A 27995-nucleotide genomic window follows, 5' to 3' on the forward strand; every position below is an offset into this window, starting at 1 on the left:
ACTAAGTTAAGGGACTGGGGAGGGCGGGAAGATTGAGGATGATTACACACAAGCACACATAACGGAGTGACCATCTCTACCCAGTGTGCCTTATCTACTGAGGGATGACCAAATCCAGCCTCCCGGAATTCAATCCAGGAAACACCCCTGTTACTGGTGTGCACAAAGGCGTCTGATGCCAGAAAGTCGTGTGGTTTGGCATTGTGCTGGGTATCAAAAAAGCCCAAATACTAAATGAAAACCTTCTGATTACAGGTGTGTTTGTGCTCTAGGGTGGCAGCCTTGTAAACTAGCTTCTAGGTCTCCCTCCCTTCACCCCACCCCCCAAACAAACATGGAAAGGGGTGGTGGTGGCTGCAGCTGGGTGCTTTTCCCTCATCACCATTCCCTCTTCTTCCCTTCCCATATAGCTTTAATTGAATCCAAGGCAAAGTATGCAAACGGTTTTTTAAACGCTGCCTGAAACACAACTGTGCTCCGCAGGCTTCCCGGGCTGTTTGCCTCCCATTCCCTTCAATCTGCCCCTTTGGATTTTATTCCAGGAAGCTCTTAATGATCCTTTTTTTTCTTTCAACCAAATGTGCAATAACTGAAGCTGCACAAGGCTGTTAGCCCTTAATTTCCCCTATGTAGGCATATGTGATAAAGAACATGCGGACTTCTGAAAGAGTCAAGTGGGAGAGGAACAGAATGCTAGGATGGGGTTGGGAGTGCTTTTTTCCCCTTCAAACCCTCCCCCCCCCCTACTTTGGGCTCATTCCAAGCATTTCCCCCCCCCCTTTTCCTGCATTTACAAAATTAATGCAAGCAAAGCGGCTGATTGTTATACCCTCTCTGGCCAGTTAACATTTAGAGTGCACCACACAAGGGTAATTTCCCTTTCTTTTCTTTTTTTTTTTTTTGTAAATGCAAACACCCCACGCCAACGTTCTTCAGCATGTCTTGCAGTCTGATCCTACGTATGTTTACTTGGAAGAAAACCTCACTTAGATCCATGGCACTTACTTCCCTGTTAAATGGGCGTAGTATTGCAAGCTTTTTTAAAAAAAAACAAAACAAAAAACGAAACAACAGACATCAAAAGCCAGCCAGGACTGTCACTCAACCCCAACTGGGTCACTTTTACACAAAGACGCAATGGCTCGCCACCGGAAGATCGCTCTGCTGCCTTGCGAAGCTTGTGAATGACACGCCACATGATAGTGGAAATGAAGCATGGCAAAGATATGAAGATGAAGAGCGACGAAGCTGCACGACCCAACCGAAAGCTTCTTAATAAAAAGGGAGACTGTGCTCAAAATCCTAAAAGCAGAGGGGCACATTCCGTGGAATTTCCACTCCGCCAGCTGCTTCTATTACTACCACATCAGCAAGTCGGTACACAAGCAGGCGTGGGAATGTAGATCTAGAGGCAGAGATGGTAGCAAAGAAAGGGTTAATGCGTGCGTGTGTGTCTCTCGGAATTCAAAGGCTCAGCTAAAACCACAGCTGTAGCAGCAGAGTCCCTTTGCCCAGCATCAGGACCCGACCCCCGCCTGCCACAAACACACATTGAGTCCATTACAGTTGCCTTTCCACAATTAGGGGGCTTGCTTCCCAGCCGGGGCCCTTTATCTAATTAGACAACCTGAGTTTTAGTCCATCGATTTTAGCCCGAGATAATTGGAAGGAGTGTAATTATCAGAAGCCTTCTCCACAGCGGAGGGGCTTCGGCTACAAGCGCCAGCAGACCCACAGACTCACCGCACCCCTCTCCCCAGCGTGTTTGAACTTGGGCGTGGGGCGGGGAGCTGGATCCACGGGGGGGCTGGCTGGGGAGAGATAAAAATAAGCGCATCTCGGCGGTGTTTAAAGGAAAAGCATGCCAGCAGATTTATTCGTGGTCTGCCTTCACGCGCAGAGATATACATGCATATGTGTGGGGTGAGTGGAGTGGGGGGCACGGGACCTCCTCCTCTCCGCCTCGCCCTCTCCAGGGCGCGCCAGATGCGTAGAAAGCAACAGCGAAGATGCTGGGCTCTAGTTGACCACTCCGTGGGCAAATGAAGTTTCCATTGCGGCCAAACGGTCCCTGCTGTCCTGTGATCTCACCCCACCACGCAAAAGCTGATCAGCTTCCACAAAGCAAGCCGCGGCAGCTCAATTCCTGCCTCTCACAGACACACACACACAGATGTGCCAAGCCAGGTGGGCATCTTGCAACTACAGATGCCACACATGAGCCTCACCTACTTTTTTTAAAGCACTGCAGGAAAGGTGGGTTAATAATGCAAGCCCCTGGAACGCCACAAATGCCTGGCCCCTTCTCCCCACGCTCTTTGTTTTCACCAACACCAGAATCCACTGTCCTTTTACATAAACCTTTCTGAAGAAGACTCCTGGGAGATGGAGATCTGGAGGAAGGGACGACAAAGGGAAGGCACGCGGGGAGTGAGGCAGAGTGGAATGCTCCCACCACCACCACCACTGGCAGAGAGGGTGATCTCCCAATATTAAGGAGAAGAGGGAAGCACACATGCCCCAATGTACCCTTGTGTGACCAAAGTGCTATTCCTCCTGGGAAAAGGAAAACGAGGCGGTGAGAGAGGGAACAGGGAGCCTCCTCCTGCCATTGCTTGGTAAGAAGGGAATTTGTTTCTCTTGTTTGACAACACTGCTGGTCAGAACAGCAGGCACGGAGCGAGCAGGCAGCGACCGTTTCAGGGCTTGAGGAGCCTCTCCAAGAAGCAAGATGGTTCTCTCGGGCGGTCAACGGGGTGCATCACACGACAGCGACACAGAGGACACCACAGCCCCCAAAGCGCTCCCAAGCCTGAACCCAAGCAAGTTATCCGCAACAGACGCCTGCTGCACACATCCTCTCCCGCTGGCGGGTACCTTTTCCCTCCTCCCCGGAGGACTAAACTGTACAGACCGTCAGGCAGAGAAGCTTTGTCCCCCAAACAAGGGGGAGGAGCCTTCTTTGCCCACCTGCCCCTCCCAATATGGACCCATCCAGAGGTATGGAGAAACCAGGCTGGCATTGGGGAGCCTCAGAAAAAGAGTGAAGGCTGCCCCCTTAAAGAATTCATCTTCTATCTCTGGCCACCTTTGCAAGCAAGCTGAAGGGACATAGCGAGCAGCGCTACCACCACCCCTTTCAGCAGAGACTTGGGGGAGGAGGAAGGGAACTGGGTTAAAGCCACCCTCTCCCCGCGTGAAAGAGGCTGCAGCGCCCTCATCTTCCCTTTCTCCGCCTCTGCCGAGGGGGTGTGTCTTCCCCTTCCCCTCAGGTGCATTGATGGGTTCCTACTCCAACAGTCCTAGCGATCGCCCAGAGCCGGTCTCCTCTCCCTCCGGCCATCGAGGGCGGCTGGCTCGCTCCTCCTTCATGCCCACCTCGGTCCCTTGCTCTTCTCTCTCTGTGCCCCATGATTCTCCCAACCATCAGCGAGACAGCAGGCGCACAAAACCTCCGAAAGAGGTTCAAAGCCAACAAATCCACTAGATCGCAACCCCCCGCGACACCACAAACGGCAACAGGATTACTGCGCCTTTTTGCCAAGCAAGCGCCTGTACATAGGCTCTGGCTTCGCCAAGGCAGGTGATCGCTGGCTTCCCCAATTCTCCGTGCAGGCAAGGGAATTCATTCCTCTCCTCCGCCCTTTCCTAACCCATCGATTCTAGATGGGGAGGGGGGCAGAGAGAACCCCCAGCAACTAAGCCCCGCTCCATGGGTGCTTCTTATCCAGAGTCCACTCGCACCCCGCCGCCACGTGTGCGCGCCACCCTCTTTCCAGGTGGCCACAGCCGAGGTGCTCCCCGTCGAGGCTCTCAACCCCCTCGTCCGTCCCCCCCTCCGCCGCCCAGCCACCCGGGAACCCACCGTGTCCGCCTCGTAAGGAAGCCGGGGACCTGTAGATCGCGATAGGCACGGACGGGTGCTTGCTGCTGCTGCCATGGAAATGGTGGATGTGCGGCGCCCCTAAACTGGAGGCGCCCCACGCCACCCCGAGGAGGCCGCTGAGAGTCAAGGGGAGTATCCAGAGCAGGGCCAGGCGGCCTCGCGACGACTGCGCGGGTTCGGAGAGGGCCAGCTCCCCCATCCGTGGGGGCATAGCGGGGCGGGGGTGTCCCCCCACCCCAGCGCGGCGGCAGCAGCTAGGCAAACTTTGGGCGAGGGAGCCGCGCGCGGGCGTCTCACCGCACCAAGCGGCGCGTCGTCGGAGCGGGCGCTTCTGCCGGGCGCCGATCCCTCGCCCGGAGTCCCGTCTTGCCCCGGAGAGGCCGCACCATCCTTCAGAGGCGGCCGAGGAGCGCCGCCGGGTCCCCCAGGCAAAGGAATCGCGGCGGGGACGGCCCCGAGGAGCCTCCAGCGCTCATTCACGCGGTAGCTCCACTAGCAAGCGACGCTCCGGGGGGTCTCTTCCATAATCCACAAAGCGGGCGTCGGTCGACGGGGCGGGGGGCCGACGGGGCGCGCACGGGGCGCCGGATCCCCGACGAAGAGCGGCGGCGGCGGCGGCGGCCGCGGGGGGCAATCCATTCAGCGGAGCGAGCCACGAGCGCTTCCCTCGCCAAAGGCGCGCCAAGAACGCACGAGGCGGCGGCGGCAGCGGCAGCAGCAGCTCCCCCGGCGAGCTCCCTCTCGCTCCCCGCTCTCTGCCTATTGCCAGCGAGACGGCGGCGAAGCAGGGGGACGCGGCGAGGCGGAGGAGGAGGAGGACGGCGGCGGCGGCGGGCAGGAGGCGGCTTTGCAGCGAGCATCCATTGCCCGCGTCTGCACTGAGCCAGCGCGGCGAGGGGGGCGGGCGAGAGCGAGCGCGGAGCGAGCCACGCGGGCTGGCGGCGGAGGAGGCGAGGCGAGCGAGCGCTATGCAAATCTGCAGTCTCCCCACAGCAAATCACCGGCGCCGGCATGCAATGCAGAGGACCGGCCGAGGGGGGAGCAAGGAAGCGGCGCCGGCGGCACCTGATGCCCCTGCGCTCGGGAGGGCTCCGCCACAGAAGCAGCAGCCGGGCGCTACGGCGCGCACACGGGCTAGGGGGCGCCGTAGTCGGCTGGGTACTTTTGGGGGGGGGGGAGAGACCAAGACAGGGAGTCCGATTTCCGGGGGGAAAGATGGGGTGCGGGATCTGTGGAGGCCGCAAAGCTCCAAATATTTGGGGTTGGTAAAAATGCCGGCCCTGTGTTCAAGGGGTGTCCCGTTAAGCTAGTACACCGGGGAGAGTTTAGCCGGAGTGGGGAGGCCAGTGGCCACCGGCGCTCAGACATCAAGGCGCTTTTTAAGGAGCAAAGGCGATCCGGTGAAGATACGGAAAACTCTCTGTTCTGTTATGATGAAGATGTTGATGTTTGGCTATACAGTGGTACCTCGGGTTACATACGCTTCAGGTTACAGACTCCACTAACCCAGAAATAGTACCTCGGGTTAAGAACTTTGCTTTAGGATGAGAACAGAAATCACGTGGCGGCGGCGCGGCAGCAGCAGGAGGCCCCATTAGCTAAAGTGGTGCTTCAGGTTAAGAACAGTGTAGGTTAAGAACGGACCTCCAGAACGAATTAAGTACTTAACCCGAGGTGCCACTGTAATTATCTCTATAATCCTTGTTTATTTATATGGTGTCATAAGTGTGCAGAAGTCGGCTCCCTGCCCCAAGAAGCATGAAAATCGACAGGGGAAGATAGTAAGAAGGAGGGTGAGATGTGGTTGTTTTGTTACCCCTGCTTAGGCTTCATTACAGGGCTCATTACTTTCTACACCAGGGTTTCCCAAACTTGGGCATTCAGCTGTTTTTGGACGTCAATTCCCATCATTGGTAGCTGGCAGGACTAGTGGTCAGGGAAGATGGGAACTGTAGTCCAAAAACCAGCTACTCACAGAGGTTCTCCAAGGTTTCCAACTTGGCTCTCTCTGGGCTCTCCTTGGATGCATTGAGCTGAGCATGTGCTCTGCCACTGAATTACGGACCTTCCCCAAAGGATTCCCTCCATTGCCTGAATATGCTCATGGGAATGCTGCACCATTCACACATGCATTGTCCTCGCTTGGTGACTTCCAGATCCACAAGCAAAGTCTTGTGTGTAGAATGGACCACGGCAGCGATAGCATCACTGCAAAAAACTTGCTTTGTATCATCCCCAAACGGAATGCTTCACGATGGAGCCACTTTGCGCACTCACCTGCCAATTGCCAAAATAAAGCAAAGTAAATGCACGTGTAAACCAGCCCTAATGGCACAAGCAGAAGTGAAGAGGTTCCAAACCCATATCTCACGATCTCAACTATCAACACATTTCCTAATGGTAAATTTTAAGGAAGGCGTTTGCAGCACTGAAACCCTGCTGAAGTTTTTCCTCTGCATTTTAGCAATGCTAGGTAAAAGGTAAAGGGACCCCTGACCATTAGGTCCAGTCATGGACAAATCTGGGATTGCGGCTCTCATCTCGCTTTATTGGCCGAGGGAGCTGGCGTACAGCTTCCAGGTCATGTGTACAGCATGACTAAGCCGCTTCTGGCGAACCAGAGCAGTGCACGGAAATGCTGTTTACCTTCCCACCGGAGTGGTACCTATTTATCTACTTGCACTTTGACGTGCTTTCGAACTGCTAGGTGGGCAGGAGCAGGGACCAAGCAATGGGAGCTCACCCCGTCGCGGGGATTCGAACCACCGACCTTCTGATTGGCAAGTCCTAGGCTCTGTGGTTAAACCCACAGCGCCACCCGCGTCCCATTTTAGCAATGCTACAACACTGCTAAAACAAAGGAAGGTGGGGTCTTTACCTTAGCACTGGTTTCAGTGCAAACCTCCTGAGGAAGAAACCTTCATTTTAGCAGCACCTGGGTGCCTGAGTGGTACCCAATTTCAGGTCTTTAAAGCACCAAATTGCCTGGCATCATTGTGAAATACACATGTCAAATTTCACCTTTGCTTGAACCTCAAAGGGATCTGGCATGTGGAGTCCAAAAGGTCCCTCACTCCTCCTATGGACCATAAACAAACATTAAATGATCTACGAAGGTGAATGTGTGATGTCGCTTTTGCTGGTGTCCTCCTGAGACTTATTTGCAAATTCCTGCTTCATCATGAAACTCTCCAGTGACTATGCACCAATCGCTATCACACAAGAGCCTGGCAGGATTGTTGGTCTGGAGAAATCAGGGTAATGCTTTTGAAAACTTTAGAATGTGTGGAGCATTTTGTCTCCATGATTTCATCCATTCCTACAACAATCCTGTAGGGCAGGCCATTCTTTGTGCCACATTTTTTTTTGGGGGGGGGGGCTGGGAGAAGTTGAGGAAGAGTCATGATTTGAATAGGTGACCTCAGGGTTGTTGTTGTTTTTTTTAATGGTTATTAAGGGTCCTTAAAGTAAGAGCAAGGTTTTTCAAAAACTAAAAATCATTCTGGAAAGCTTTGCAGAAATAATAACTCAAACAAACATAAATTCCCAAGAGCAACACACCAAGACACCCTTAAAGGGGGGAGGGAAATGCTAGAGTTCTATTCAAAGAACTGTCAGAGACCAACAAAGGATATCCCCACTTGTAATTGAATGCTATATACTTCAAAAGCGGCTACCTGTTACAGACACAAAGCCCTGGCAGTTCCCACATCTGGGCACAACAAAGTGTGCTAAACACTAACGTTCGGTTTTCTTTGTTCCAGCATTTCTAGATCAAACAACATTTTCTGCCATTGTATGTTGTTGGTTTTTTTTTTGGGGGGGGGGCAAGATTTAGTATGGTAATTCAGTCTCAAGCTTTGGTCGACAAGAAAATTGAAAAGTAATGCGTACACTTCTGCCCCTGTGTTTTATAGAAGCAGATTATTTAATGCTACCCACATCTAAACTTGACAGTTTGCTTCTGCTAAAAAGCTGCTCTTAATTACACACGGGGCAAAAGTAACCACAGCAGTCCAACTGGAAAAAGTTTAAGAGAGAAGCAAAAAAAATGTATCTCTCAACCTGTCACTCATACTCATTTGACAGGGGTGCAGGCCCCCTTGGGGAAAAGTGGGCTTTCATTCCTTAGAGGTTTTTAAGCAGGCATTGGTTGGCCACCTGTCATGGTTGCTTTACTTGAGATTCCTGCATTGCAGGGGGCTGGACTAGATGACCCTCAGGGTCCCTTCCAATGATGCAATTCTACTACAGTCATACCTTGGGTTACAGACGCTTCAGGTTGCGTTTTTGTTTTGTTGGGTTACGGATGCACCGAAACCCGGAAGTACCGGAATGGGTTACTTCCGGGTTTCGGCAGCCGTGCATGTGCAGAAGCACTAAATCATGCTTTGCGCATGTGCAGAAGTGCCAAATCGCAATCCATGTGTGTGCAGATGCAGCACTGCGGGTTGCGAACACTGCGGGTTGTGAACGTTCTTCCCACACGGATCATGTTTGCAACCCGAGCGTCCACTGTATTCTATATCCTGAATCAAGTCTATATAGCAGAGAGGGCTGCATAGGACGCACCCGAGGTCTTTCGGTGTAGATGTTAAACGGCAGGATTTGTGTAAAATCTGCATGAAGATCGAAGGTGCAATTCATATATACAGGCGGCAACAATTTTAGGTGCATCCAACTGACACGCAATCATTGACACATGGGTCCTTTGGGACATGGAAAAAGGCACAATGGGTGCGGGGTGGAACGGGGGGGGGCATAACTGGGCAGGGCATGCACACAGGAACCAGGAACAGAACCCCCATGCAAAATTGACCCTGCATGTAGTTCAATAACAACCCATTGACATCCTCCCCCAGCCTGTGATTTGCTTAAAGTTTAACTGGTTGAATAATAAGTTACCCAGTGCATTGAAAGAGGCTTCAGAACTTGGGGGCTCCCAAGCAGCTTTTAATCCTAGCAGGGATACTATTCTGGGATGGTAGTAGGACAATCCCTGCCCCACCTCCACCAACAGACACACATGGATATTTCGGACCCCCATCAGGAGCTAACCTACATAAGAACACAAGGAAAGCCTGCTGGGTGAGGTCAATGACCGAGCTAGTCCACCATCCTGCACTGGCTCCCGGTGGAGTATCGGGTCAGGTTTAAGGTGCTGGTTTTGACCTTTAAAGCCCTTTGTGGTTTAGGGCCCTCTTATTTATGGGACCACCTCTCCTGGTATGCCAGGCAGAGGACCTTAAGGTCCATGAATAAGCATAGTTTAGAGGTCCCGGGCCCTAAGGAAGTCAGATTATCTTCCACCAGGGCCAGGGCCTTCTCAGTGATGGCTCCAACCTGGTGGAATGCTCTGTCCCATGAGACTAGAGCCCTGCAGGATTTAGCTTCCTTCCACAGGGCCTGTAAGACAGAGCTATTCCGTCTGGCTTTCAATTTGAACTTAGCCTAATCTTTTATTCCCCTTCCTTCCCCCCCCTCCCATTTTTATGAAGATTACCCACTCTGGGATCCCACAGCTAATTCTCCCCTGGTCTCCTCGCTGGCCGAAATAGGACTAATTTAGCCAGCTAGCCCTGGTGATCATCTAATGTTTACTGGATGGATTTCCCCCCTAAATTGATTTTTGAATTCTGAATTTATTGTTATTCATGTTCTATACTGTATTTTAAGCTGTTTTTTTGTTGCATCAATTAAGTGTTTTAAATTTGCTGTTAGCCGCCCTGAGCCCGGTTTTCTGTACCGGGAAGGGCGGGTATTATTATTATTATTATTATTATTATTATTATTAATAATAATAATAATAATAATAATTCTGCTTCCACAGTGGCCAAGCAGATACCTGTGGGGAAACATGCAAGCAGGACCTGAGCACAAGAGTCTGTGGTTTGTGTTGAGAGTCAGCGTCCCTCTGAAGACCAAGTGTCAGAGGAGATGAAGTAGAAGGCTGCTGCCTTGATGCCCTGTGTGGGCACTTTACGAGGGCACAACAGATGGGCTGCTGTCTGAAGCAGGATGCTGAATTAGATGAACTGTTGGTCTGATCCAGGAGCGCGCATATATATATATATATATATATATATATATATATATATATATATAACAATCTTGGAAGCCAGTGTTTTGTTTCAGATGCTGGACAGCTCCCCAGAGAGCAGGCTGGCTTTCAAGGGTTGCTGCATCCCTTGACGTACACTGTTGTTTTTTGAAACTGCTTCCCAGTATCTCTCCTCCTTGACTCTCAGGATTAGTGTACATCTTACTATTTTTTTTATTGTTCATGAGATTGTACCCAGGATGACAGAACCACAAGTGAAACTGGGTCGACTTATATTCCATCAGATTCCCATGTCTATATAGACATGATTCTTTTTTGGACCTGGAGGTGTTAAATATGATTTCCCCCCCTTCACAGTCCCTAAGTATACAGCAAGCCTGCGAGGCAAGACACTAATCTTTATATTTTACAGAACTGTTATGGTTTGCATCATTTAGATCCCCTATCCAGCCCTTCACTGTGAAGTCCCAGGGCGGGTTACACCAATTTAAAAATACAAGGTCAGCGGCCAGGGAACGGCTTTGACTTGCCGGCTAAACCAGGTGAGGGTAGCCAATGGGTCTTAAACCCTTGGTGAGTTAGGAACTTCCTCTGCATGCAAAGATAGGTTCTGGCAGATTGAGCGGACAAGATGAATACTGGGTTAAACAGTCAATAAGGTGGTTTCTGCACATGCTGTAGAGCAGCCTTTCTCAACCTATGGGTTCCCAGATGTTGTTGAACTACAACTCCCATCACTCCTAGCTAGCAAGGCCGGAGCTTAGGGATGATGGGAGTTGTAGTCCAACAACATCTGGGGACCCACAGGTTGAGAACTGCTGCTGTAGAGGGGTGTGAGGGGGAGATGGGGCTCGTCAACACTGCCTAGGCTTGCATCCCAGAGAGGCCACCTCTGTGCTGCTAATGCAGCAGTTTGACTTCACCCCCAGAGGTGCACTCCATTGCTTCTTGAGACAATGCCAACGCCAAATAAGTAGATACATAGACAGACAGGGACCAGAAAAGGTGTGTCTTTAGCATATGACAAAGGCTATATAACATAGATGCCAGACATATCTCGGTGTGTGTGTGTCTGTGTGTGTATTCCACAGCACAGGTTCTGCCAAAGAGAAAGCAACTGAAAGCAACTGACCTTGACCCAGGTCACACAATCAGTCCAGACTGGCTTCAAATCAAGGTTCCTCAAAATAAAAATCTAGGCTCCTGGAACATGGGAAGCTGCCTTATATTGATTCAGACCTTTAGTCCATCTTGCTCAACATTGTCTACACTGAAGAGGCTCTTCCAGGTTTTTCAGACAGGGGTCTCTCCCAACCCTACCTGGAGATTCCATTGAGGACTGAACCAGGGACCTTCTGCTTGTAAGGCCTCTGAGTTACAGCCCTTGGCAATGATAGGTAAAGGTAAAGGTACTCCTGCCCGTACGGGCCAGTCGTGACCGACTCTGGGGTTGCGTGCTCATCTCGCTTAAGAGACCGGGAGCCAGCGCTGTCCGGAGACACTTCCGGGTCACGTGGCCAGCGTGACGAAGCTGCTATGGTGAGCCAGCACCTGCGCAGCGCACGGAAACGCCGTTTACCTTCCCGCTATAAAGCGGTACCTATTTATCTACTTGCACTTAGGGGTGCTTTCGAACTGCTAGGTGGGCAGGAGCTGGGACCAAACGACGGGAGCTCACCCCGCCGCGGGGATTCGAACCACCGACCATACGATCGGCAAGTCCTAGTCACTGAGGTTTTACCCACAGCGCCACCCGCGTCCCCTTGGCAATGATACACCTGCTTTATTTATTATCTGCATAGTAAAAGTGTTGTTCACCAGAATTGCTGACACAGTTGAAATCCAGTTATGCGCTTCTCATGCATCAGATTTGGTGCATGGACCCCAGGCCGTACTCTTGCAATGAAATTAATTTGTGGGGTTTCTTATTTTAACTGGACTTACAGGACTTCTGTGCATCCTGGCAACACAGCAGTGGAACCAAGCCTCTCAAAACCTCTAAAAGCTGTAGAGTTTCACAACAAAAGCCTTCAGATTTGGTGAGCCTGGATAAAATAAGGAGATCTGTACAAAAAGGGGAATCCCATCCATGAGGCATAGCGCAAACAAATAAAGGTACAGTGGTACCTTGGGTTACAGACGCTTCAGGTTACACTCCGCTAACCCAGAAATATTACCTCGGGTTAAGAACATTGCTTCAGGATGAGAACAGAACTCGTGCTCCAGCAGCGGGAGGCCCCATTAGCTAAAGTGGTGCTTCAGGTTAAGAACAGTTTCAGGTTAAGAACGGACCTCCAGAATGAATTAAGTACTTAACCTGACCTGAGGTACCACTTTATAGCAAGGAGGCAAGTGCAGTGCTGGGCCATGGAAATACAGGCTGAAATTCCTGCTTGGCTGTGAAGAACACTCTTTTTTGGGGGGCAGGGGGGAGTGTTTCCTAGGCAAACTACCATTTTCCAGAGTTGTGGTGAGGGTAAAAATTGAGGTTGCTCTCAATTGCCTGCTCTGAGGTCCTTAGACAGAGGGCAGAAAGAGAGTCAAGGGGGCAGAAACAGCAGAGAAAGCTGCAGTAATTTAAAAGAGTTTAAGAGATTATAGCATAAAGCAAAAAGGTCAGGTGAAAAACACCCCCCTTTCCTTATGAGAAAACTGAGCAACCATTTCTTTCCAATTTCAAGGAAATTGTGGCTGTCAGACATACTCATCCCTTTCATGTTTTATTGAAAAAGCTTAATGAGGACTTCTTCGTTCTTGGAGTTAAGCTCCTAAATGAAAGGTAAAAGTTTAAAGCCTCTGTAGGTAAATATTATTAAAATATATGGTAAGCACGATGTCTTATTTAAAACGGGTGGAATTGCAGCATCTTTTTTCTCTTTCTTTTTAGCCACCTGCTGTCATCAAGGTGGAATATGACTGTTTTAGTCAATGTAGTGTACATTGGGGCAGGGATAGAAATGTGATCTGGGCTCATTTTAATTAGTACCCACCTGGGAGGAAGAGCTTTTGCTAAAACTCTGCCCACCACGGAAAAAGAACAAAAAAAGGTTGGCTGCCAAAATGAGATGTCACTCACGGAAGACTGTGTAGATGTTAAAATTATGATCACATACTTGCCTAGGTGTAATGGACTCTTTGAACTTAGCATGTCTTAATTTTGCTCCTGCCTTTTCCTGGATTCTCCCCAAAGGGCATTCTCATATGGGGACAGGCGGAATTACGGTATAGTTGTTTCCTTTCTGAAAACACTTGGTTGATATTGCATCAATAGTGTAGCCCCTTCATTTAACAAACAAACAAACAGCACTCATTGAATACATAATGTACTAATGAGACGAAGGCAGCAATTCTATTCACATTAACCATGGAGAAACCCCCACTCAATACAGTAAGTACACATAGAATTGGGGCCTGAATGGTTGCAATCCCATGTACATTTACTTGGGAGCAATCCACACCAAACTCAGCAGGACATGCACAGATGGGAAGAAAAGAAAACCATAATACTTCTGTTTTATTTTTAGCTGCTGCAATTGGAAGGTGATCTTGAGATACAGGCACTCGTGTATTTGTGGATGTGGACAGAATTCAAGCAGCTTGCAGATGGTCAGGTTTACATGGGGGAGGGGAGAATAAGGAAAGGCAGTGTTGCTGGAGGGGCCAAAAGGAATTCAATAGGGCAGAACTGTTTCCATTCCCTGACCCAAGCCTCCAAAGGCATATCTTTCCCACAAAAGGTTAAGTAAAATACCTGGACTCAGGCATGTGCAAATGAGCTGACATCTGAATGTTTTGGTTAACTGAGCTTTGGATCCAGTTGCAGATAGGTAGCCGTGTTGGTCTGCCATAGTCAAAATAAAAAAAATCCTTCCAGTAGCACCTTAAAGACCAACTAAGTTAGTTCTTGGTATGAGCTTTCATGTGCATGCACACTTGGTATGAGCTTTCGTGTGCATGCACACTGTGTATCTGAAGAAGTGTGCATGCACACGAAAGCTCATACCAAGAACTAACTTAGTTGGTCTTTAAGGTGCTACTGGAAGGAATTTTTTTATTTTGAGCTTTGGATGTGATTGTAATTCAACTTCAGTGCCCATAGCCCGTCTCAACTAACTTAGGGACTTAGCTCTCTCAGCTCTGCATCCCAGACTGCAACTAAGCCAAAGCACTTGCCACTGAAACAAACGCATATCACTTCCCTGCTTAACCCTTTAACCTTCACTCCCCACAGTCCACATAGTCCCCCTTGTACAGAATTGTAGATTGATTGTAAGTTCCCCAGGGCAAGGACCTGCACTCTCACACGACATAAGACACTCTGCCTTCTGATGGCACTGTGTAAATAGTGATAAACATCAGCAACTCCCTGGAGATTGCTGCCAAATGTAGAGGACCAGAGTGTGCTGGTGCAAACAATGCTAGTTCAACGATCTGCTCACCCTGGTTGTGGATCTGTGCATCTGGGTTCAAAGCCTGTACTTATTCTGTACAGTGGTACCTTGGTTCTCAAACTTAATCTGTTCCAGGAGTCCGCTCGACTTCCGAAACCATTTGAAAACCAAGGCGCGGCTTCCGGTTGGCTGCAGGAGCTTCCTGCACTCAAGCAGAAGCTGCGTCAGACGTTCAGTTTCTGAAAAACATTTGCAAACCGGAACACTTCTGGGTTTGAGGCGTTCAGGAGCCGATTTGTTAGACAACTAAGCCGTTCAGGAACCAAGGTGTGACTGTACCTTCAAATGGAATGTTGCACTCCCCCCACTTCCAAATTCTTAAGCGATGGCTGCATCATTTTCATTCACATCTCAGCTCATAGGTCTATGGTGTGTCTTGTGTGACTCGTTATTAGGGTGGGGTGGGAGTTATTGATTAGGGATTAGCTACTTGAGATCTCAAGGGGCCAGGCTTGGCTACTTAAGGAGTAGCAGCTGGCTCCACAGTTGCCCCTGCCCCTCAATTAATTAGGTCTTCTTCATAAAGCTACACATGAGAAAACAATCCCATGTGCAAATGGGTTTTGTTGCTTGCACAGTTTAGGCTGAGTTATTGCCTTAGCACTGGGTACATTAAGCAACTGGGGACCTGAATGGTTGCAACAAGCTGGAATGTATCAAAGAGTTGCATTTCTCCATAAAGGGGGATGAAATCTGATCTGCCTTAGGAATAGTTGTGAGAGAAGCCGTGTGGTTTCTTCCGTAGCTTGGAAATGGCTGGAATTGGAGGATTGGGGAAAAGAGAGGTGTGCCGATAATATTTGCCACAGGATTAGCACTGCCTGTGCGCTTGCTTCTGCTCTCCTGTGAATACTTGTTCAGCTGCGGTGCAGAACCTAAGGTTGGGGGACCAAATGTATCCCTCAGAGCATCTCTGTCTGGTCTCTGGGAGTCTCCCCAGACCACACCCCCTCCCAGAGGTCACACCCCATCAAATGCTTTTGCCTGGGTAGAAGGTGTCATTGACCTGTGATGATGTCACTTGCTTCCCAGGAAGAAAAATGGAGAGGTGTTTGGGGCAGGGTAGGTGGGTCTTGCCACCATGGGCATTATGTCTATGTGTCTTTTAATGAGCTGAGTAGAGTGGCAGATTATGAGTCATGGGGGTGAGGAGTGTGTGCATATGAATTCAATAGTGCTTAGTTTAATTTTGGTTCTTATTTGTTCATGCTGTTAATAGAGTTTTATAGATTAGGAATGCTTTCGTACTTTGTGAATCCTATGACTTTTTGTTGCAGTTGTGCCATTTAGCTCATTTTTTTTAAGTTGTTTTGTTAATAGTGCTTTATAGATTATAATTGTTCTAGTGATGATTTGTAATTGTTTCACTGTTGATTTCTTAATTAATCTGTATGATTTGTGTTGTATTTGTGATGTTCTGTCATGCTGCTGTTATTTATTGCTTGCAAGCCGCTTTGTGATTCAACCGAATGGAAAGTGATTTAGAAGTATAACAACTCAAATCAAATCAAACCTCTGGCCTTCAAGAGGCAAGGAATGCAACCTGCTCTACAAAGAGCCACACCCACTTTTGCATGTGGCCCCGCCCACCACTGGAATGTGGTCACCAGAATATTACCTGCATGGGAATGCCAACTTCAGATGGAAGAAGGTTCCTCACCCCTGGCCTATGCACTTGTAGCCAAATGAAATACTACCAAATGCACAATCTAGTCTCTGAAGCATCCTTTGTCAATGCTGAAGGAAACTCACCCCACAAAGGCTTATGCTGCTCAGAGAGATAGCAGGGGGCATGTCCCCATCTTGTGTGAGGAAGGCTTTCTCCTTTCCTCCCTGCCCTTGTGATTTTCCTCTGTTATGTTGCCAAGCCCGGTTCCCCAGAGAGCTCTGTGTTTATCTTGACAGGTGTTCCTGAGATCTGCCGCACCTCGGTGGAATTGCTACTGGCTGCTCGGAGGTACAGTGGAAAACATTAAGGCGGCAAACTAATGAACTTACCTTATTGCATTCCAAATCATATAAACCACACAGTGGGCTGGATTAATCTACTAATGCTTTTCTAATGATGCCTTTATTGGGCATATGGCACAAACTTGCTATTTCCTCCACCGTCTCTACTGGCGGAGCTTAAAATAATCAAAACTTACAGATTATTTCTCCCCACACCCGGCTTTCCATTCTGTACTACACAAATAAATATATCAAACTCTATTGACATCCTAAAGCTTCTGAGATTGCCATTTTGTCGGTGTGGCCTCTGATTAATTCGCAGGACTAAAACTGTAACGATGGGAATGTCAACTGAATAAGGGGGGCAGGGACACTGTGTTGGAAAGAGACAATGCAGATCTTGGCCTAAGGGATAAAGGGGAACTTTCCATTCTTTCCTCCCTGTTCTGCACTACAGTGCATATTCTGAACTAGGCTATGGTATGTATTTTCATACCTTACTTGAGAGAAAGTCTCACTGCACCCCTGAGCAAACACACGAGATCAGACTGCAAACATTGTTACACTCACCTACCACTCCAAGAAAGTAGAAGTTGCAAGGAGGCAGCAATTACCCAGGTTTGAGGTCCAGCGCCGAGGGCCTTCTGGCGGTTTCCTCACTGTGAGAAGCCAAGTTACAGGGAACCAGGCAGAGGGCCTTCTCGGTGGTGGCACCCGCCCTGTGGAACGCCCTCCCACCAGATGTCAAAGAGAACAACAACTATCTGACTTTTAGAAGACATCTGAAGGCAGCCCTCTTTAGGGAAGCTTTTAATGTTTGGTGCATTACTGTATTTTAATATTTTGTTGGAAGCCACCGGGGGTATAAATATATTATTATTATTATTATTATTATTATTATTATTATTATTATTATTGATTTCCTTTGGAAAGAAGTCACTGTGGGGCTTGTAAGCATTTTGGTGTTTATTTACAAATATACACACTGAGCGTAGGTGGCGGTACACCCCAAACACTCCCACAGGAAGTCAAAGGCCACTGTTCCTGATATGCAGGGGACACAGCCCACATCTGATAATGATTGCAAAGTTCACTCTCATTTCTCTGGGTCCTTCTCAGTCCTTTGGGCAGCTCACAATAAAGAGGAGGGGGTCTCCTGCACACCCACAAACCAGAACAGGGAACTTCACTCAGCTCACATACAGAAAGGCATTGACACATCAATCACTCTTTTCCAATTTGGGGGCATGCTCAGAAGCTAGCAAATTGATTTCTGTGGTTACCTCCTGTAATGGATAAGAATTCTGACCTGATAACTAGTTCTACAGGGACGTGGGTGGTGCTATTGGTTAAACCACAGAGCCTAGGGCTTGCTGATCAGAAGGTTGGCGGTTCGAATCCCTGAGATGGGGTGAGCTCCTGTTGCTCGGTCCCTGCTCCTGCCAACCTAGCAGTTTGAAAGCACGTCAAAGTGCAAGTAGATCAATAGGTACCACTCCTGCGGGAAGGTAAACGGCATTTCTGTGTGCTGCTCTGGTTTGCCAGAAGCAGCTTAGTCATGCTGGCCACATGACCCGGAAGCTGTACGCCGGCTCCCTCAGCCAGTAAAGCGAGATGAGCGCCGCAACCCCAGAGTCGGCCACAACTGGACCTAATGGTCAGGGGTCCCTTTACCTTTACTAACTAGTTCTACATCTCCCAAGCAGGCTGCATCCAACTCCTCTGAGAGAAAAGTGGTGTTCAACCACCCAAGGTATAGCAATGACTGGTTTCTGATGCCCTGGGTTATTAGAGCAGAGCAATAATCATTTTGTAATCGTGGAGCTTTCTTACAACTTTTGAGTGGCAGCTTGCTTATTTGTGTCACATGCTTATTGATTCGGACACCATTCTTTTAATAAGCAGAACGCATCAGGCATGTCAGTGTCTGTTTTGCTGCACACATGCAGGTCCCCACACCACCTCCTTTTCTTCTGGGAAGTCTTCAGCATTTGCTGTTCAGAGATGCACTGCGTCTGAACATGGAAGTCAGAGTCTCCAAGTGTCCCTATTTCCCAAGGACAGTCCCAGATTTACAGAAGCTATCCCAGTTTCTGATTTGAACCCAAAATGTCCTGCTTTTCCTTAGGATGCCCTTATTTACATTGGAGAAGTGTTGGAGGGTATGCAACCTTGAGCCAAGGAGATAAGAAGTTTTAGAAGACATCTGAAGGCAGCCCTGATGTTTTATTATGTTTTTATATATTATGTTGGAAGCCACCCAGAGTGGCTGGGGCAACCCAGTCAGATAGGCGGGATTTATTATTATTATTATTATTATTATTATTATTATTATTATTATTATTATTATTATTATTGAATAGGACATCCCTAATTTCAGCAGAGAAATGTTGGAGGGTACGGGACGTTCAATTTCTTTATCAGGGCTGATCATAAGCGATAGGCCTGTTTTCCATAGGTTTATCTAATCCAGGCCTTCCCAATCTGTGGCCCTCCAGATGTTTTGGCCTACAACTCCCATGATCCCTAGCTAACAGGACCAGTGGTCAGGGATGATGGGAATTGTAGTCCAAAACATCTGGAGGGCCAAAGATTGGGGGTGCCTGATCTTATCCCATTTAAAAGCCCTTCAAGGATCAGTGTGCTTGTGAAGCAGAATTAAACTATAACATTTCCCCCCTTTGTTCTTTTTCTTAAACCTTCCAGGTGCAGCTGGAAGGTTGCATTATTGAATGCTACACCTGCTGGAAGTGCAACAGCAGAGACCACTGAACATGTTAACTCTGTCAGTGTTAAACTCAACTAGCCAAGATGGGAGTCTGTTGAGGTGTTGCTTAGCAACCAGGCAGAGTGTCATGACGCTTGCTGAGGCAGCACATGTCCTGACTAGCTGTGTAGTCCTGAGGGAGTTTTCCCTCTGTGTATTTGGTTTAATGTCTCCCTGCTATATACAGTGCCTGAAGTATGAAAGACAAAACCTCCCTGTTTATTTCTCCTCAGATTAGACACAAATCTGTTCAGTTGGCTTAGTATAGTGCTATCAGGACTTTGTGTTATTGAAGTGACTACATGTAATGGGAAGTTGGGGAGACCAGGATTAAAATCTGCACTCTGTTATGAAGCTCACTGGGTTGACCTTGGAGTGGTCACCATCTCTCAGCCTGGCCTACTTTACAGGGTTGTTGTGAGGATAAACTGGAGGAGTAAAAGAATATTGTATACCGCCTTGAGATGCTTAGGGGAAAGCTAGCATCATCATCATCATCATCATCATCATCATCATCATCATAATGGAACTAAGAGCAGGTTGGCTGCGGATGTGGGATTCATCTGGCACCCTATATCTATCTTAGAAATCTTTCCTGCTCCCACTTGTAGGGATAACAGCTAAACCAGGAGCAGTAAGCAGATCCTCCCTTGGTGATGTGCAATCAGCATTTGTCTCCTCGTTTAATAATGTTTTCAATGCACAATGCGATAACATAAACTCCGACTGCAGCTGACACAGCATCAGTTGCACAGAAGATGAAACAAAGCAAACATTACTCTCCAAAACAGCTGTGTTTGAATTTCACTGCTCCTTATATTCTGATCGGACCGCGAGTCAAAGGAATCAAGAAATGAAAGCCCACCTTCCTTCCAGCTTTTGCGACCCATTTCTTTCTGGGAATATGCTTCTGAATTAGCAGGGAACCCACAGAGCATGGCGAGACACAGCTAAAAGTTCAAAGTTATCACCCCCCCACACACCATTTCTACCACCTCCCCATCACCTGTTCCCCCACTGATGTAAATTCATGCCTTGATTCAACATACACAAGAGTCTACATGGGACTCAAAAGATCACTCCTCTTGCCTCCCTGCCTGCTTGTAGTAAACATGTCTGGAAGTAGCTTTGAGTTGCTTCCATGAGTAAGGTAAATGTAAAGGGACCCCTGACTATTAGGTTCAGTCGTGACCAACTCTGGGGTTGTGGCGCTCATCTTGTTTTATTGGCCGAGGGAGCCGGCGTACAGCTTCCGGGTCATGTGGCCAGCATGACTAAGCAGCTTCTGGCGAACCAGAGCAGCGCATGGAAACACTGTTTACCTTCCCGCAGCAGTGGTACCTATTTATCTACTTGCACTTTGATGTGCTTTCAAATTGCTAGGTTGGCAGAAGCAGGGACTGAGCAAAGGGAGCTCACCCTGTTGCGGGGATTCGAACCGCCGACCTTCTGTTGGGCAAGTCCTAGGCTCTGTGGTTTAACCCACAGCGCCACCCGCGCCCCTTTTCCATGAGTAAAGAAACCAATAAATATACAGTGGATGCTCGGGTTGTGAACATGATCCATGAGGGATGCACATTCACAACCCGCAGTGTTCGCAACCCGCAGCAGCGTGTCTGTGCACGCGCAGGTTGCGATTTGTCACTTCTGCGCATGTGCAAAGCGTGATTTTAGTGCTTCTGCACATGTGACTGCCGAAACCCGGAAGTAACCCGTTCTGCTACTTCCGGGTTTCAGCGGTCTGTAACCCAAAAAAAGGCAACCTGCAGTGTCTGTAACCCAAGGTATGACTGTAAATATCACCATCACTATCAATAATGATTCATTAATGATAATAACAATTTTTATTATCATTTAGCAATGATTAAGCAGCCAGGCTTCTGCAGCAAAGACGGGTTGGAGTATGGCAACTAATAATATAAGCATAAACATAAACATAATACTTATCCTTAACTATTAATAATAATAATAATTATCAGTAATAATTCATTAAAATATTATTAATCATTGCTATTATTCATTTACTTTAAGCAATAATTAAGCAGCCAAGCTTCTGCAGCAAAGATGGGTTAAAAAGATTTTTTAAAAACTCAGAGTGCCTGAAAAACACTGCAATAAAACGCCTCTCCTCCTTCTTCTCATCAGCCCCCAGTATCCAGAAACAGTACGAAGGCAATGGATCATGAAGAAAGCCAATTTCCTACTTCAGGGATTAAACAGTGTTCTCTTTTGTACTGTTAAATCAAAGTTTTAAGTTATTTCCTCCCCCCACCCTCCTCCGCCAAAAGCAAAACTGATCCCTTACCCCCCACGCCTCCAACACACACAATTTAAATAAATAGTCTCCCGAGAAGCCACAACTGAATCCCAGACACATTGCTTCCTGGGCAATCAATAGCACAGATAAAAATCCTTTATGTTGTACTTCTTTGAGCAGGCCTATTGATAGAGCAAGAAAAATTAAGCTGCTACACAAGCCAAAGATAATTACCTTAACAAGGGAGAATATCAAGCGATCCAGGAATCCCTTTGTTCTCTTGAGGACAGGGAGAAATATACTGGGCTACGGTTGTTGGAGGTGGGTGGGAGGCTGGTGGATTTTAAACAACCGTAAAACTTTGACATGTAACATAGATGTAGTATTTGGAGGGTGGGAACTTGTCTGGCAATGCCTTAAAATTTGGGGATCAGCAGCTTGAAGCTCAGCCCTGTCTCCACTCCCTGAAAATGGATTCCCAGCTGGTGTCTCGCTTGCCCTCTTCCATGCAAACAATTGGCCATCTTTTGGCAATACCTAAGGCACCCATACCTAAAGCTATGGTTTTCCCAGTAGTGATGTATGGAAGTGAGAGCTGGACCATAAAGAAGGCTGATCTCCGAAGAATGGAAGCTTTTGAATTATGGTGCTGGAGGAGACTCTTGAGAGTCCCATGGACTGCAAGAAGGTCAAACCTATCCATTCTGAAGGAAATCAGCCCTGAGTGCTCACTGGAAGGACAGATCCTGAAGCTGAGGCTCCAATACTTTGGCCACCTCATGAGAAGAGAAGACTCCCTGGAAAAGACCCTGATGTTGGGAAAGATGGAGGGCACAAGGAGAAGGGGACGACAGAGGACGAGATGGTTGGACAGTGTTCTCGAAGCTACAAACATGAGTCTGACCAAACTGCGGGAGGCAGTGGAAGACAGGAGTGCCTGGCGTGCTCTGGTCCATGGGGTCACGAAGAGTCGGACATGACTAAACGACTAAACAACAACAAGGCAGCCACACATTTGGCTGATGGTGGTGGAGAATAAAGGCTGAGTATAAGCAGGGTATGAAAAGGGCCCAGGCTGTAGGATTTCCTTAGCAGTGCATACATAAAAGTAGATGGTAACACAGACGGTTCAAACCAAAGAGTTTTTTTGTCCCCACCCCCAATCAACCACACTTGCCTTTTGCTTTTTTTATGAGTCATGCCGAAGGAAGCAACATATTTTCCTTTCCGTTGCAAAGAATTGGCACACACGCTGCAATTAAATAAAATGACAAATTGTCTTTATTTATATAACAAGTTGCAAGAGGAGAGAAAGTGCTAGGACATTCAGCCCAGATAAACCTGAAAATAACACATCCAGCTGGCACAGCAGAGCACTCCCTCGCCCAATATTATAGGATAGGGTGCCCCCCACGCCCCGTTGGTTATGTCTACACTAAAGGGATTCATCCTCTGTGGTGGTCGGAACACGTCTGGGGGGCACACGCAGCTCCTGGAATGAGACAGACCTCTCTGGGCATCTTCCTGATGAAGCACAGTCCGGGACGTTCACAAATCAGTCCCAGTACACGCCAGCGACACATATCAAAAGACATGGGCACGCTCAATCAGCAGAGTATAGCAGAAACTATCATGGAGCATGAGTGTAGCATTCTAAGTGATTTATTAAGCAATAGATACAGGACAACGCAATCATGGCGTCCTCTCACATCTTCTCCAAGAGAGAGAGAGAAAGAAAAAGTGCAAAAGTACAGTACAGCAGAAGAGATAAGACTGGCTTACATTCTCACATTTTCCAAGCCTAGAAAGTAAACACTGACATGTGATGTAACAATTACACATCCAGCAACGGAGGAGTGAAATGCTAACAGGTGACAATCTGGCTCTCATTGTCTGCAGCCCATTTGCATTCTTGAGGGTTCCTAACCCTAACCTCAACTTTCTTCTACTGTTCTGTTGACAACCTTATGGTAAGGTTACTATGCGGAGCCTGCACACATTATTATGTCATCCACCAACAAGGCCACTGGCTGCTAGATCCCGCCGCAAGAACTTAAGAGTACACTCCTGATTCCTTCCTTTGCAGTTTAGTTGTCTGATGCCATGGTGTCTCCGAAAAATTTTACACATCACTTGGGAAGACGGGTGAACTAATGCCAGTGTACTGGAAGAAGCAAAGCTCACCAGTGTTGAAGCAATGATTCTTCAACATCAACTTTGTTGGAATGGTCATGTTGTGTGGATGCCTGTTTAATGTCTTCCAAAGCTCTCTTCCGAACTTAAAAATAGAAAGTGTAATGCTGGTGGTCAACAAAAGAGGTTTAAAGACTCTCTCAAGACTAATCTAAAAAAAAATATAGTATAAAACACCGAAAACTGGGAAACACTAGCCTGCAAGCACTCCAATTGGAGAACAGCCTTTCAAACTCAGGACGAAAGGGAGAAATATGCTGAGAGGAAGGCACACTTGGCAAACCCTCACCGTCATCAACTCCTGCCTGGAAACCAATGTCCCCACTGTGGAAGGATATGGGGAAACCAATGTCCCCACTGTGGAAGGATATGGGGATCCAGAATTGGTCTCCACCGTCACTTATGGACTCACTGTTAAGACCGTGTTCATGGAAGACAATCTTACTCAGCTACAAGTGATCGCCAAAGAAGAAGAAAGAAGATGTTAGGTGATTGACAGGTTGGCGATTGACAGGTTGGTGGCCTCACTCACCTGACAAAGTGGCATGTAGGGGATGACAGAGATCAGGATCCAACCCACTAGGCAGGTCCTGTTCCCCACCCCCTGGTCTCTAGTGTCGCAATAAGTGGTTGTCAGCGAATTCCATAAATGAATTATGTGTTGATGCCAGGGACTTGCTGGGCACTGAGGAGTAGGGGCTGGATATTGAGGAGTGGGCATCAACCGGGAAAAGAGGGGGATTGGAGACTGACTTGGAAGAAGGGATCACTGAACCGGAGGAGCTTGTAACAGCCGGGAGATGAGAGTCACAGGCAGGAGAAGCTGCAGAATTGGAGAATGAAGAACAGGTGCGGGAGGAGATAGAGATAGAGAGAGGTCAGGCTGATGTAAAATCAGGGACTTCCACACCTCCTCTCCCTGCCTCCACCATTCCTGCTCCACTGTCTCCAAGGACCAGAAGAGGATTGAAACAGGAGGAGCAGAAGCAGGTTGCACTCAGGCGCAGTCTTCACCTGCTTGTGTGCAGCTCGGGGGTGGGGGAGGGAGATACATAAGCTGGGGTTGCGGATGGGGCCCTCCCAGACTCATACTTTTATAATTCATAAATCATATCCGAATAAATTACAACTCTTTAGGCATTGTGTGAAGACATTTTCATTTCAGAGTGCATTTAGGGATGTACTGTGCTGAATTTTGTTTCCAAGTACTGTGGAGCTGGTTTTGTTTTTCTATGTGGCTTACATCACAGTCCCATATGTGCCTGCTCAGAAGCTCTGTTGAGTTCTACAGAACTTACTTCCCAATAAATATGTGCAAGACTGAAGCCTTAATCTGGTGTTGTTGTTTAGTGGGCTTTATCACTGCTACGTTAGGGGTCTCATATAGGTCAAAAAGTGGAATGGAAACGTCCTTAAATCACTCTTCACCAACCTGGTGCCCTCCAGCTGTTTTTGACTATATCTCTCATCAGCTCCAGCTAGTCATGTGCAGACTGTGACTTATAGTTCAACACAGCTGGAAGGCAATAGCTTCTGAATAGCTTGAAAATATTACTGGGCTCCCCTCCCCATATCTATGAGTGGCACAGCAGACATGAGCAATGATTATTTTGCCAAAAGCATTGATGCTGCAAGGCAGGGCTAACCTTGGGCTAGATTATACCCACGGCAACTATAACGCTGGCATTGTTCCATCCAAGTTAATGGAGACGTGCCAGTACACACCTCTTGACTAGTCTTGTTCAGTGCTAAAAAGTTTTAGAATAATCAATACGAGGTATGCATTGTCTGAGAGTTTGTTATATTCTTGCCTGTTTGGCTAATGATCACTTTGTCATTACAGTGGTACCTCGGGTTACAGACGCTTCAGGTTACAGACTCTGCTAACCCAGAAATAGTAACTCAGGTTAAGAACTTTGCTTCAGGATGAGAACAGAAATCGCGTGGCGGCGGCAGTGGGAGGCCCCATTAGCTAAAGTGGTATCTCAGTGGAAACTAAGAACAGTTTCAGGTTAAGAATGGACCTCCAGGAATATTATGAAAATGATGTATAGGTGGTACATGACCCCAGTCAAGCTTGCAAAAATATATCATTTGCCCGATAACAAATGTTGGAAATGTAAAGAGATTGAAGGTACATTCTTTCACCTTTGGTGGACGTGCCCAAGGATCAAGGCTTTCTGGGAAATGATATATAATGAACTGAAAAAGGTATTTAAATATACTTTCCCAAAGAAACCAGAGGCCTTCCTCCTGGGCATAGTGGACCAATCGGTGTTAAAGAAGGATAGAACTTTTTTAATGTATGCTACCGCAGCAGCAAGAATTCTCATTGCAAAGCATTGGAAGACACAAGATCTACCCACCCTGGAAGACTGGCAGATGCAACTAATAGACTACATGGAGATGGCAGAAATGACTGGCAGAATCCGAGACCAGTGAGAAGAGCTGGTGGAGGAAGATTGGACGAAATTTAAAATTTATTTGCAGAAACATTGTAAAATTTCTGAATATTGAGGACATTGAAATGAACCACAGGGGTTCTAGCAACAAGCTAAAATGTATGATTTGGATAAATAACAGATAAACTAATAGGTCATGAATTTGCTGAACTAATTTTTAAAAGGGATACAAGAACGGGAGATGTGAGGAAGTCAGGAAAATAAGTTAACTAAAGATGTGAAACTAAGAAAAAGGGAATTTTTGTTTTTTCTGTATGTGTGTTTTCTTTTTCTTTCTTTTTTGTGCTCAATGTTTGTATTACTGTATTTTGTAATTTTGTATTCTTTTCTGTTTTTGTACTTTTTTTTGAATTTTCTTATTGTTAAAACCTAATAAAATATTTATATATATATATAAAAAGAATGGACCTCCAGAATGAATTAAGTTCTTAACCCGAGATACCACTGTAATGCAAGAGGAGACTTAGAACAATGCTGTCAATCAAGCAAAGTATTTTCTAGCTATTCCCGAGGAACCTGGGAGTTCCTCAGAAGCTTGTCATGAGACTTCTCTGTTGGAAGTGCAACAGCAGAGATCATACTGTGTGTTACTTGAGGGTTAATTCTATTATCAGAAAGTCAACTAGCCAAGAGGGGGATGGGTGGAGATATTACTTATCAACTAATCAGGGTAGCAGGATCTCTGGTGAGGCAACACATGTTCTAATTGGCTGTGTCATTCCAAGGGAGTTTTCCTGATGTATGTTTGATTGAACTTCTCCTTGAAATAAACCCCATGTTATAATTAATACCCTGTTCTTGTTAAGTTTGCTTAGTGAAGTATTATTGGGATTTATTTTCTCTTTGGACCCTGCGTTATTTAAGTGACTTTGCAAACATTCCCAGTGCTAACATCAGAAATACAGTGGTGCCTCGCAAGACGAAAAGAATCCGTTCCGCGAGTCTCTTTGTCTTGCAGTTTTTTTCGTCTTGCGAAGCAAGCCCATTAGCGGCTTAGCGGCTTAGTGCTATTAGCGGCTTAGCGGGCTTAGCGGATCAGCTGATAAGCGGCTTAGCGGCTTAGCAGATCAGCTGATAAGCGGATCAGCTGATAAGTGGCTTAGCGGATCAGCTGTTAAGCGGCTTAGCGGCTTGGGGAAAAGGGGGGGAAGGGGGGGGAAACCTGCAGGAACTCGCAAGACATTTTCATCTTGCGAAGCAAGCCCATAGGAAATTCGTTTTGCGAAGCACCTCCAAAACGGAAAACCCTTTCGTCTAGCGGGTTTTCTGTCTTGCGAGGCATTCGTCTTGCGGGGCACTACTGTAATGGCTAAAAACCCTTCCAACGCCAGAAATCGCTCAACCCACCCAACACTGAAGGATGGATTTGAAGGGCCTGCTTCCATAAGCAGCTCACAAGAAGTTAATATTCAATGAAGGACAAGAGGAAAATAAATCCCATAGATCTGGGATGGGGTTTAGGAGCTGTTTGAAAACTGATATACGTTTGAGGCCCATCAGAGTGAGGAACACGTCACATAGCACAAGAACACAGGATTTTCAGGTGACATTGTAAGTCACAAAGAACCCCAGCTTTATGCAAATTACTTTACAGGAAAGGGCTACATGACTGCAAACCTTCTATTGACAGTTTCATGTGCTTTTAGATGTTTATAATTGTTTTATAAAATAACACACAATGCAGGCTTTCCTTGGCAAACAAACTATTGTTGGAAGCGTTCCCTGAAGGTGTGAAATCTGGAAGGAAAAGCAAGATGGCACTAAGGGCCCATTTCTCTTACACTAAGTAAAATTCACACCACAACACACACATGCATCTCTCCCAGAGGTCCTCCCCCAAAACAACAACAAGAAGAAGGAGCCGGCTTTTCCGTACAGCGCAATATCAGAGGTTTTTAATTGGTAATGAGTTATTGAATGGTTTGGCTGGAAATGGCTATGAAATTTTAATGACTCTAAAAGCCCATC

At 47.3% G+C, this 27995-nt stretch overlaps 1 protein-coding gene across 33 annotated transcripts in view; it reads right to left on the reverse strand.

The window, feature by feature from the left end:
• Positions 1-27995, reverse strand: part of NRXN1 (neurexin 1) — a 1024248-nt gene that overhangs the window by 347093 nt on the left and 649160 nt on the right. For 2 of the 33 annotated variants that reach the window (XM_081188382.1, XM_081188380.1), the window contains exon 1: positions 3866-4165. The exons of 29 other annotated variants lie outside the window; for them this stretch is intronic. In XM_081188382.1, the coding sequence (XP_081044508.1) occupies positions 3866-4097 (232 nt within the window). In that variant the 5' untranslated portion in view covers positions 4098-4165. Of the gene's footprint in view, positions 1-3865; positions 4166-27995 lie in introns of those variants that run through there. 2 more of the 33 variants (XM_081188384.1, XM_081188383.1) reach the window with 2 other exon arrangements.

Source organism: Podarcis bocagei, assembly GCF_964188305.1.
Source record: "Podarcis bocagei genome assembly, chromosome: 3".
In the NCBI taxonomy this organism is placed as follows: domain Eukaryota; kingdom Metazoa; phylum Chordata; class Lepidosauria; order Squamata; family Lacertidae; genus Podarcis; species Podarcis bocagei.